Source organism: Pseudorasbora parva, chromosome 18 (genome assembly GCF_024679245.1).
Source record: "Pseudorasbora parva isolate DD20220531a chromosome 18, ASM2467924v1, whole genome shotgun sequence".
Lineage (NCBI taxonomy): Eukaryota > Metazoa > Chordata > Actinopteri > Cypriniformes > Gobionidae > Pseudorasbora > Pseudorasbora parva.
Window position 1 is genome coordinate 6,240,026 of NC_090189.1, and position 13,562 is coordinate 6,253,587.

The 13,562-nt window shown below is 39.9% G+C and overlaps 2 protein-coding genes across 2 annotated transcripts in view; both read right to left on the reverse strand.

Moving 5' to 3' along the window:
- Positions 1-13,562, reverse strand: part of scamp1 (secretory carrier membrane protein 1) — a 212,033-nt gene that overhangs the window by 69,429 nt on the left and 129,042 nt on the right. The gene's annotated exons all lie outside the window — the stretch shown is intronic.
- The window catches only part of dym (dymeclin), a 102,625-nt gene that overhangs the window by 58,463 nt on the left and 30,600 nt on the right, over positions 1-13,562 (reverse strand). Inside the window, exons 9-13 of the mRNA XM_067423714.1 lie at positions 4,069-4,254; positions 3,794-3,972; positions 3,453-3,578; positions 450-563; positions 47-141 (exon numbers count right to left, since the gene is read on the reverse strand). Coding sequence (XP_067279815.1) covers positions 47-141; positions 450-563; positions 3,453-3,578; positions 3,794-3,972; positions 4,069-4,254 — 700 coding nt within the window. The remainder of the gene's footprint in view (positions 1-46; positions 142-449; positions 564-3,452; positions 3,579-3,793; positions 3,973-4,068; positions 4,255-13,562) is intronic.

Genomic DNA, 13,562 nt, shown 5'->3' on the forward strand with positions numbered 1-13,562 from the left:
GTATATATAAAATATCGAATAGTTAGTCAGTTGTTGGATGACTTACCTTATAATTCTTTGGGCGGCGTACTGGTGTAAGTTACGAAACTGGGCTGACATGTTGGCTAGGGCAGCCAGGCAGTTCGTGTGGAGGTATTTATCCTGAAGGAGGGGAAATCAATAAAACCATGCATAAATAATTTGTGTTGTTTCTTCTCGCAGGGCAAAACAGAATGAAATGACTCCATTATAATTTGAATAAAAAAACCTGCTCTGTTCATTGGACTCCCTGGACTGAATGCGTTCGCAGATCTAATATAAAAAATTCAGCAATCTTGTAAATCTCATGAGCTGATTGTCGTGAGTCTTGCTGTTACATAATAAATTTGCATGTGCCCACGGCCAAAGATCTGGATATTTATGGAGCTTCACTATATAAGGATTGTTTATGTCATTGGTTCTGGTCTCACCCTGGTCCGTGTCATGTTGAACTGGATGGTTCGAATCACAACCAGGATCAACAGACTGCCTAGCGAGATCTCTGTTAGAACACGCTCAGTATACCACGAGATGTTCTTCAGCACCTAAGAGAGAGAGAGAGAGAGAACAGAGAAAGCACAAATAAATTTTTATTTAAAACTTTTTAAAAAAAAAGTTTCTCTATTTAAAGGGTGATGCAGTTTTATTGCATGCTAAAACTAAAACTAAGATGAAATCTACTGACATCAAATATTTTAGTAACACTTTACTTAAAGCCTTTATATATAATGCATTATAAAAGTATTTCTAATGCATTAATTATGCCTTGTAATGCACCTTATAATACACTGTATGATCTCAAGAATAATAGTAACGACAGTTATAATACTTATGTATTAATTGAACACACCTTTAGAAAGTGCAGTGCATTAAAACATAAATAACGCATTTCAGATGTAACAAGGAATCTGAAAATAATATGATGTGCATTATGAATACCTTTATTATGCATTACACATAAAGGCTTTTAGTAATGTGTTACAATGCACGGATGTAATTGTTTGCAAACCACAGCCTCCAAACAAATGTTGGTGCATACAACGAAGTAACCGTGTCTGTGTGCATGAAAAAGCATTAGAACAACTGGTGGATTAAAAAAATAAATAAACGACAGATAAAAGTGCAAATACACATGCATGCAGATCTATAAACATAAGCTCAATACAATATATTGCTGCTAGCAAGCAGCTTTAGTTTTAAACATTGAAAAAACAGGGCCAGTGTCTCTTTAAATTTGACTTCCAGTGGTTTTAAGTTTTTTTAATTGCGTCTGAGCTAGACGAACTGAAAAGAAGAAATTAACTGGATAAGATTTCCATGGAACTTTTCTGGAAAAATGTACTTTTGCAAGCTGTTTCAAACTACCTTTTGTACATATTTTTTACACCAGTTCGTTCTTTAATTTTGCTTCAAATATATCAGGGCCTTAAACTAGAGGTCTTCACGGGTCCAAGAATTCGCACCCGAACCCGAAGAGACCTGCGATGTTCTACAAAGAGCCGACCCGAACCTGTCTATTATTTCAAAAACTGGACCCGGACCCGTGCAGATCTATTATTCGATAGCTGGAACCGAGCCCGGCGGGAAGACACACACCCGACTGGACCCGATTTTACATTTCACTGCCGGTTGTATTCTGTATAACTGTGTATGTGACAAATAAAACACTTGAACTTGAACTTGTCTCATATTACACAATAAACTGCTGTTAACAAGTTAATAAACAAGCTGCGAAAAATAACTTTGTCTCAGTCAGCCTACCTAACGATATAGCCGTTGTCTCCCTTTTGACTGTGTTGTATTACAATATTCCTCTGTAATTGTTCCAAGCATGCTTAATTCACTCATTTCAGCTGTAAAAGTCAACTTTATTTCACAGTGACGGATTTATGAGTTAACTCGCATAATAACTTTGACTGTTTGCCCTTTTGAACTAATAACTATTGCTCGTTCAGTGCCATGGGCACTTAAGTTAGCATTATTTATTTGCCATAATCTCTCTGAGCCAAGTCTGACTAGCAGAACTTTAAGATTAAACAAGACGGTTCATTTATATTATTTTTAAAGTCATTACAGTCACTGCCGAAGCTCGGGTTGCCATAGAAACATGACACGCGCTTGAGACTGCACTAGTGCGTCAGCTGGAGCAACCTGAAAAATGAGCTTTTTTACGCAATTTGAGCATCACAGAAAACATTTACGTGACAGTTCACCTGAGTTCTTGTTGCTGATTTGAAATATATTCTTGAGTACATTATTACCGCGTGCATACATTAAATCTGCCCGCTTTCTAAACGGCTGAGAGAGCTTGAACGAGAGAGAGAGAGAGAGAGAGAGAGAGAGAGAGAGAGAGAGAGAGAGAGAGAGAGAGAGAGAGAGAGAGAGAGAGAGAGAGAGAGAGAGAGAGAGAGAGAGAGAGAGAGAGAGAGAGAGAGAGAGAGAGAGAGAGAGAGAGCGCTTGTGTTTTTGTTGTTGTATATTTCTAAACCTCATTTCCCGGCTCACACTTTTCTTATCCTAATTTAGCAATTTGTAAGTTACACAAAACACACAAGCCGTGCTGACTCTCACGGCCAGGTGTTCTCCGAGTCCGATTGACGTATTACATAGGCTACAACGTTAACAGACCCGGGACCCGAAGCAATAGATTGGGACCCGACCCGGACCGGGCTGACCATTTAAAATATAGACCCAAACCCATACGGGTCCTGGGTCGGATCCCGGGTCCACAGATCTCAGGTGCCCCGTGAAGACCTCTACCTTTGTGTTGGGCAGTAGCGTCGCCACAAGTAGTACGGTTTTCTCAATGAAATAGCTTTTCAGTAGCGAAGCTCTTCTGTTGATCTAGTAGTGATCCTGGCTCAATTTATCCGCTAATATACAGTTATCATTCATTATCATTATCGTTCTTGGTATGCGTTTGCCTTTACATGACTGGGTATGTTTACATGACTGCTGTGTACTAAATTTTTTATAAAAATGACAAGATCACCAATATATCCAGGCTTAATCCCTTATCCTAGTTTTGTGCAACAGGCCCCTGGTTTTGTTAATATTAGGGATCACATGTTTTTGTTGCCGAATTGATTTCAAACAAACAAAAAAATGTGTGTCTATATGCTTGACTTTTATTGATCAATGAAATAGCATTAATTGGAATGAAGTGGGTCCAATATAAAATTAAATAAATAAAAAGTAGCTTAGATGTAGTAAACTACTTTTTTCAAGTTGCTGTAGCTTAGCTTGCTACATTTCCCAGGGGGGTAGCTTCAGTGTAGTGAAGCTTAATTTAATGTAGAGTAACTGGTAGCTTAGCTCACTACATTTTCCAAGTAGCTTGCCCAACACTGCTTAAACCACAACAGACTCTCAAATAAAGCTTTCAAGGCAGATTCAATGGTTTCATCTGATTTCATCCAACAGCGTGTCCTCACCACTTCATGTATCGAGCGGTTGAAGGTGTCGTCCTCCGTGAGGATGAGCAGGATGATGAGGGCCATGTAGACATGATGAGAGTTTCTCTCCTCGACATGATACAAGATCTCTAGAATTGGCAACACCTACAGAGGAAGAAAGAGAAAATAAATTATATGACAAATCATAAGAGCTAGGGGTGTACAGTAGTATATATGAAAGCGCTATATAAATCCTCCATCCCTCCCTTCCTCAGGGAATGATTGGCAGGTGTCAGGAATTTGTAACTGCATTTGGATGAATGTATATATATTCTGCAAGCACTATGAAATGCATATGCGTAGGTGCTGAACATGCTCACCAGGTTCTCCATGTCAGTGCGGGACAGTATGTACGTCCTCATGTTGCTGTTCTGGTGCAGTAGCGTGTAGAGCAGTAATGTCACCTGGTCTGATCTCTGCTGCTCACACAGTGCTGTGTACAGACTGTTAAAGTTGATCTGAAACGTGTGAGGCTGAGGAGACGGGATGGACGAGGTATCTGAAACACACACGAGAGTTTCATTAGCACTTTCAGAGAAACTGATTTGATTCATTTAACTAAAGAAAACAGAAAAACAGACACGGTCTTGTTTACCTTGAGTATTTTTGAAGCAGGTAACAGCCTGGCGGTAGGGGTTCGGACATTCTGGTCCATCGGTCAGATTAGCCAGAACCAGCAGTAATAGCAGACTCTGATTGGACAGCGGGAGCGGGTTCTGCTCTTGCTCCGCCCCCGGTCTGCTGCCGACTCCGCCTAACGTGAACACGCTCCACAACCCACCTGAATAACACAGAAACAAATTACATATGTTCCCCTTATATCTAATGACTTTAATCAATTTTGAACTCAAGTCATTAGCCGGGTTTCCATTAAAATACAGATTTGTGAAAAACTTTTGTGACACTTTCTAAATGTCAATAAAAACATAAATATTTTACTTTAGTTAGTTGACAAAGCAACATTCACCAATCAGACATAACATTATGACATTATGAAGTGACTAACACTGATTATCTCTTCATCACGGCTCCTGTTAGTGGGTGGGATATATTAGGCAGCAAGTGAACATTTTGTCCTCAAAGTTGATGTGTTAGAAGCAGGAAAAATGGGCAAGCGTAAGGATTTGAGCGAGTTTGACAAGGGCCAGATTGTGATGGCTAGACGACTGGATCAGAGCATCTCCAAAACTGGAGATCTTGTGGGGTGTTCCCGGTCTGCAGTGGTCAGTATCAAGTCGGATCCATGGAGGCCCCACCTCACAACTTAAAGGACTTTACGGATCTGCTGCTAACATCTTGGTGCCAGATACCCCAGCACACCTTCAGGGGTCTAGTGAAGGCCATGCCTGTGTAACTGTTTTGTCAGCAAAAGCAGGACCAACACAATGGTCATAATGTTATGCCTGATTGGTGTAAATAAGGCTCTACCCATATCCCACCTCAATATCAGCAAAGGTGTTTTGCAATACAATATGGGCACAGTAAGTACATTGTACTTATTTTTTTATGTAAGTACAAAGTAGTTAAGGCCACCTAATATAAAGTGGGGCCATATTTGATTTGATTTTAATTATTTAATTTAAAAATAAATGTAAATGGACATGATAAAGTAAATTACAACTGTAAACTACAACTGCAAGCAACCTTTAAGAGGATGGAAGAAAATGCTTCAAGAAGTACTGAATATACCGCATGTAAAACATGGCCTGCAATGGTGACGCACTTAAAAGTTGCTTCGGGCCAGAAGAGGAATAATTGAAGCAAAAGATCATTTATAGAAACTCCAGGAAGTGCACTAGAGAACCGGACATGCTAATGGATCAAAAAAGAGCAGTCTCTTCTGCCTTAAGAGCTTCACTATTTACAGCATCACAGGCACTCCTTTGTTCTGTCAGACTCTGTCTATATGAAAATCTGTATTACAGCAATACACAGTGCCAGGAGAAATCATACAAGCACATGTTTTTATGGCTGAAGATTCAAAGCAAAACTGGTAGGGTGGAACTTTTCATCCATTGGGAAATCTTCAACATTGTCGTGAAATGGTTAACAAGAATGAGCCAATAAAGAAAGTAGTTGCATTAAATGTATTATTAAATAATGTTTCTTCAGAATTAATTCAAATTATGCATCACAAGACCAGGATCCCGTATTAAGAAAACAAACAGTCGATATGGACGTTGTGTTGACTTTAACCGTGTGAAAACAAGAAGAGTTGGACATTTTCTGTCCAATCATGTGCAAACAGCAAGTTGCCAACGAATATGAATTGATTTTAAACAGATTTCTAATCATTCCGGCATTGTGTCGGGTAGGTCGGAAAAGAGCGAGAGAGAACAGAGATAGAAATGAGACTCCCGTCTCCATGTCTAATCACTTGTGGCTGGACATCACGGCCCCACGAGCAGACTGAAGCAGTTTAATCTAGAGCCAGGATGTTAACAAACATCCACCGCAACTAAAAACAACTACAAAAATTCACAGAGTAACGAAAACTGCCCTCCACCCTCAGAGACGCCTGATATCGTTAAGACACGGATAACAGTAAAGGTCATTAGACTGATATCATTGGCTGACATCTCTGACATCATCAAGGCACTGAGATCATGCTGGAACTGCGATGAGGTCACAAGAGACGCCATGGCGACCCCAGCTGACCAATGAGAGCGAGCGCACATGCCAGAGGAGTCTGCAATCTTCACATCAGAGCCAATCAGCAGCCTGTAATCACTCTCAGACACACTGACGCACTTTTATGACGGGAAAAATTATGGATGAAGAAAACACCCGTTTGATTAGCACACAATCTCTAGTTCTCCCACAAACACACTCATATATCTGTTAGTTCACTGTTTTGTCTTGTGTATGGTCTGTTTCTTTCAGTGTTGTGCTCAAATATAATATTACAAGGGGGAGAAAGACATTCAGACTCTTAAGGGGGTATATTTTACATACATACAGTAATATATACAGGCTACCACTCGCTGCCCGGATCAAATTCAAAGCCCTGACTCTTGCTTATGGGTCTTCCACAAGCGCAGCACCCGCATACTTCGACTCACTCCTACGCGTCTACACACCCACCAGAAGCCTTCGCTCAGCTAATGAGCGAAGGCTTGTGGTACCATCACAGAGAGGCATGAAATCCCTCTCTCGAACTTTTTTTTTCATTGTTCCGGGTTGGTGGAACGATCTTCCGTCCTCCATACGCACAACAGAATCACTCACTTCATTCAAAAGACAGGTAAAAACTCATTTCTTCCATGAGCACTTCCCCCTCTTTCTCCTTTCTTCTTTCCTTTTCTGGTCTTTGCTACTCTGAGCAGTGTACAAATCTTGGTATTTAGGGCACTTTTTGTGTTTCGTTGCCTCTTCTTGACGGATCGCTTCCTGTTCTCCTGAGTTGTAAGTCGCTTTGGATAAAAGCGTCTGCTAAATGCATAAATGTAAATGTAAATGTAAATATATTTTGGTCACAATTTCTTCAAATTAAACCAAACTTTTGACGGGTTGCCGTGAAGAGCTTAGATTTTCTATCATCATCATTTCACAATTTTTATCTCATAATAAGGGCATAATAATATTATACAATCATATGTAGAAATACTAAATTATGAAAAAAATGCATTATCTATGATTTAAAAATGAAGCAAAATAAAAATAAATTAAATATAAATAAAATTGATCCAAAAGAAAATTAAAGGTCCCGTTCTTCGCGATTCCATCTTTCAAACTTTAGATAGTGTGAAATGTTGCTGTTAGAGCATAAATAATACCTGTAAAATTATAACGCTCAAAGTTCAATGCCAAGCGAGATATTTTATTTAACAGAAGTTCCCTTTCAAAGCCTACAGCGAGCAACCGGTTTGGACTACACCGCTGCACTTCCTTCAGGAATGACGTCACTAGAGCCGTTTGTTGACGAACCCTCCGCCCACAAGAACACGCAGAATAGGCGGCGTGGTCTCTTTGCTCTCCCACGTGGAGAAGAGCACGCATTCAGCGCTTGCATCTCCCCGTTATGGTAAGAGGCGGGACCTTTCCGGGCAAAGTGCGCTAAGCTGCTGTCCAATCACAACACGGGAAGCGCTGGCCCAATCAGAACTCATTACGTGTTTCTGAAGGAGGGACTTCATTGAACAAGGAAATCATCAGGCCGTTTTTAGGACAGAGAAAGCAGCGCTGTACAGATAAGTCAATTGTATGAAAAATACTGTTTTTTTACACGCAAAACATGAACTCATGTTATATTGCACACTGTAAACATAATCAAAGCTTCGAAAACACGCGAAGAACAGGACCTTTAAATAAAATATGTACAATATGACATTTATGCAGTACGCTTTCAATAAATGCTCTGGATGGACTGAAAAACTTGTAAGTTTTGAATGTTAGAGTATGTCCATAATAGTACATCAAACTCTTTAAAGGAGTCACGAATTGAGAAATCAACTTTTCATTCAGCCTTTGATATATAAAAGTTCATTGTGATATAAGAATACACTAAGTTTCAGAGCTGAAAACTTCCTTGTTAGTCAAAGAAAAGCTTTTATAGACATCAGGCCCAGCAAACGCTCGATCTCTGAACGTGACGTTGGAGTGAGGTGAAACACCGCCTCAACAGAAGATGATCAACGCCTACTTCATCACTAACTGTTTAGGGTTCGACAATAATGCACTGTTAATACCTGATCTGAAATGTAATGATTCATGTACAGTCAGATGTTCTTTGCCTGTGTGTCAGTAAATCAAATCAGTGACTAAACGTCAACTTGCGTTGTTTCTCTTAGTAGATAAGAAATAAAAATAATCTGTTATTTATCCGTGGTTAAATTGTATAAAGAGAGCGACCAAAGACCTCTCCCTTTGTAATCGTTGGAGCAGCGCACTCTGCATCTGTCAATTAAATGGAGAGTTTATCAGTAAAACGTTTATCAGTGACTCCCGTTTTATTGAACGAACCTCTTAACTATATCACGTTTGCACTGTTAGTGAAGATGAAAGCATTCATGTAAAGAAACTGCGATCACTGCTTTCATACGCTCAACATTTGTCTGTGATCGGCTACAATGATCACCACTGAAACCTTTCATGCCACAATCTTAATATAATGTCATGGATCTAAATATACAGCAACACTTTTCACGATTTATTAACCATGAGAGCTGTTATATTAAAAACACACTAAAAGAGAGAGTAATACCATTTCAAATGGAAAGACGTTAGCCAATCACAGCAGTGGTCGTTTACACTGAAGTCTCCCAGCGGACACGCCCCTTAAAACAGAGCGTTCAGAGCAGAGGCTAAAATCAGGGTAGGAAAAATGCCTTTTATTTATAAATTATGACCATTTTTGGTGTAAAAAGCATTTTAACATTATAAGTGCACCCCAGAAAACATCATAAAACAATAAAACAATGCAGTTCATGAGCCCTTTAAAGCCAAATAAAGGAAAGCAAATACAAAGCAGCAAAAGTTTTGCACCTAACTATAAAAGCATTCAGTGTCTCTGTTGTGCGCAGAAGTGTGTGTGATGTGTCTTAACCCTATTATGTTTCTTCATTGGAGATGCTCAGGGGGTATTTGTGTCAGGGGAACATGCAGTGATCACACACACACAGAAGGCAGTGTGTGTCCTGGGGTTGTTATTGTGGGCTGTGTTAACAGCGCTGCAGATAAATGAAGACATCATGGCTGCCATCCAGCAGTGCTAAGAACACACACACACACACACACACACACACACACACACACACACACACACACACACACACACACACACACACACACACACACAACACACTGGGGTTTTCCATGCCACTAACACTGTCAGTACATAAACAGGCGGCTGAGGGTGACAAATGTTGCTGCTAACTTCTACACACACATTCAGGTCTATGTCCTCCTTTCATAGAGCTCTTCCTGTAAAAGTCCCTGTGGATCCGTCTCTAAGAATGTCATTTCACATGGCTAACAACAGTGTCTGATGCATTACTCATTATAAAGTCTGAGGGAAACTCAGATCCAGAATGAGAGTCTGATTCAGACGGCAGAGATCATGGAAGTGCCACAATTTTATATCTCATGTCCATTATGGAAGTAAAAATGCCATTGAAAACATCCATAGAGCAAATCCTTCAGCGATAACAACATATACGAGGGCTATTAAGATGGTTTATGCTTCTGAAGAGTTTCTTAAATTCTTGGTGAATTCACAGGGCTCAGGATGATTTTTATGCACACAGATACACTTGACCTGAGCATCTGGACTAAACTTTGGATTGAAACTTTTACCGAAATGACTCTCAAAGACTGACATTTACCTAGAAAAGCAGATGTTGACATGAAGGCCAGCGGGTAGACGAGTAGAGAGGAAGAAGAGTTTATTCATGCGAAGCCATCTGGCAGACAGAACATCATGCATGCAATGTGTCAGATGAAATACATCCGCGCTGTCACACTCTCTCTAGAGAGAGTATATGCGGCACACAATGTATACATCAACATTGTCAGGATTCTTTGAAAGTCATCTGCAACATCCTAACATTGGGCTCCAGGGAAAAAAGACACAGGTGTGTGTCATTTCTGACTAGGCTAATAAAGCACTTCCTGTCTGCTGCTATAAGCCCACCATTACTTCCTGTCACTGTGGCTTCAGCAGGAAATGTGCATGGTGTTCGCCAGTGCACAGCTCACCACTATATGCCGCCATGTAAAAAACATTGCTATTCATTCGGGTCACATGACGTCACTGTAGCTTTGCGCCACCATCTTTACGACCAACAGTCTCAGTAATGTTGTGCTGTTGGCTGCAACAAAAGCCGAAAGAGGAACCCTGAACTGGTATTCTATTATTTTATGAAGATCAAATATATATTATTTCATAGCCTTCTTCCTGTACTATCATAAAGGAATGATGTTGTATGTTTCTGAATGAATGAATTAAAGAATTATACTTATGGTATGTTCTTTTGGAGGCTTTATACTGCCGAGCGTTTATGAGCTCAAGCGTTTTATTGAGATGATCTGATCTTTGATGTTTCAATTGATCAAAAACAGGTCAGGAAAAGTCAGGGAGATTCGGTTTTGATGAATTCGGTTCGGGAGTTAGAGATAAAAGCCCGCTAATTTAACTACACAGACGGCAAAAAAAGGGGAGTGCGTTTCCGATTATGCCTAATAAGCCAATGAACATGGTCATGTTAACGCGGTAACCTGTTTTCTTTTATTGGAGTAGAAACAGCGTATGGCAAGCAGCGAGGCGAGGGACCGTGAGAGCGGGTCGGTAATGAAGTAAGGACATATATCACAAATGCGGACTCTTTTAAGACCCAGATTTTTAAATTATAAAATTATAAAAATGTGTTTTCATCTCATGCAGCAGAAGTAGAAGAGGTTCAGCCAGAACGCTGCATTTGTAACTGCATGAGAGAATAATGAGCCGAAAAATTTCCCGCTGACACAGTGCAAGCCACAGCATATTGATAGGCATCGGTACTCTTGAAAGCCTTCAAGTGATCCCCACTGTATGGGGAGGGGTTATGTACAAGATTTAATAATGGGCAAAAGAAAACTGGGGGTAACAAATAAGGATTGAAGCCTAAAATAGAAATAAAATCTCTGTCTGTCTCTCTCATTCAAATGGGCAGTTCGGGCAGCCACCGGGCGAGATTGGTCGTAAATATGGTGCCGTTCTATTTAGTAGTGACGTAGGTGGCATCTATGAATAGGGTTGCTAAGGTGTTCTAACAGGTTACTAGGGAGTTGCTATGTGATTGTTACATGCGCTTGCCAAGATGGTTACTTACAGCTCCAAGTCAATGTAACTTAAAATTCGTTACACAAGGGTTTATGGGTAATATTAACCTCAAAAAATACGGTTTTCCTCATTCATTCTCCACTCTAGGGTTGCCTATTCTCAATTCTCTCTTATTCTCTCTCTCTCTCTCTCTCTCTCTCTCTCTCTAGTTTGAGCTAGCCAGGGCGAAGGGGGAGACGGCACTAATCCTGAATGCAGACACAGCGACGGCCTTGAGACTTACGCAGCACAAACACACAATAGCAGGATTTTGTTAAAGCCAGACACAAGTTCGATAACACTTCAGCATTACATTCATTTACTAGCCAAGCACGGATGGTTAAAGGAACTGTTATTGTTACAAACAAAGATCAAAAGCTCACACAGATTGAACAATGAAACAAAAACATCAGAATACTTGAGATATCCCACGGTAATACACTAATGAACAGTAATTCTGGAATCGATTAGGAGTCTCACGAAAGCTGTCAATAACATGTATGTCTCATGTCATATTTCACCCCAAAATCTAATTAAACTATTTATATCAATATTTATTATTATATTAAAGTCATTTCATGTTGTATTTATATTTATAAACTAAATATAATTACTTATATTATGCATGAAGAAAGAAGTTTATATTATAGAAAAAAACTATTAATACATCGAATTGAGAAAACGTCTGGTAAAAATTACATATTGAGAGTTGGTGGTCATGAAATGAAAATGTCACAATAGAAACGTATGGTAGAAACTTTTTCTTATGTAAACAATCATTTTGCACCCCTTTTTCCTTTGGTGTGAACATGTTTTTGTGAGATACATCTTATTTGGTCTGTCTCAGAGAGCAGATATAAGAGAACTGAATGATTACAGACGATCATAAGACACATTCAGTAGCCCTGCCCTGGGAAACACAAACAAACACACACACACACAAACGGATCTCCCATCGGAGTTTAGGGAAACATCAACACGCCATCTTCACATAGATCACCACCCTGATTTATGAAGCACTAGTTTTTCCCAGAGAGCATTGCGGTACAGCATTTATCCCATTTGGGTGGATAATCACACATATCAGTTCGGTATGGTAGGTTGTTTCTACTTTGAAAAAAAAAAACAATGTTACATGCAAATTCTGTATGTAATTCTGACTTTACTTCTCGCATTTCCAAGCTTATAACTTAGAAATCAATTTAGTTCAGAATTTTTAGATATAAACTTTAGCCACAGAATAAAAATACAAATAAAAAAGGTATTTGCGAGTTTATAACTCACAATTCTGGCCTTTTTCTCAGAATTGCGAGTAAAATAGTCTAAATTGTGAAGTTGCAATTACCTTTTTTTCTGAATGGATTTTTGGGGGTCACCATGTGGTTTCTAATGGTGTCTGAGTGGTTTCTAGTGAGTTGTTCTCTGGTTGCTAGGGTCTATTGAATGGTTGCTAGGGATTGTTAAGTGGTTGCTAACGTGTAGTTTCTAGGGGGTTGCTAAGGTTTTCTGAGTGGTTTTTAGGGAAATTATATGCGACTGCTTGGGCGTTCTGAGTGTTTTCTACAGAGTTGCTATGCGATTACTTACACTATATTGCCATATGTTTTGGGACGCCTGCCTTTACATACACATGAATTTCAATGACATCCCGTTCTTAATCTGTAGGGTTTAATATGGAGTTGGCTCACCCTTTGCAGCTCTAACAGCTTCAACTCTTCTGGGAAGGCTTTACACAAGGTTTAGGAGTGTGTTTATGGGAATTTTTGACCATTCTCCTAGAAGCACATTTGTGAGGTCAGGCACTGATGTTGGACGAGAAGGCCTGGCTCTCAGTCTCCGCTCTAATTCATCCCAAAGATGATCTATCGGGTTGAGGTCAGGACTCTGTACAGGCCAGTCAAGCTCATCCAAACCAAACACGCATGTCTTTATGGACCGACGCTTTGGGCTGTGTTTTGCATTGCACCTGGTGTTGTAAGGCATGGATGAGCTGCTCTGCCATGGAAACCCATTCATGAAGCTCTCGACACACTGGTCTTGAGCTCATCTGAAGGCTACAAAGAGTTTGGATGTCTGTAGCTATTGACTCTACAGAGAGTTGTCGTGTGGCGAATTCTGCACTCTATGAATGTGATTTATTGTGGCCTACCACTTCATGGCTGAGTTGCTGTTGTTCTCAATTGCTTCTACTTTGTTATAATCCCACTAACAGTTGACCATGGAATATTTAGTAGTGAGGAAATTTCATGAATGGACTTATTGGATTGGTGGCAACATATCACGGTACCACG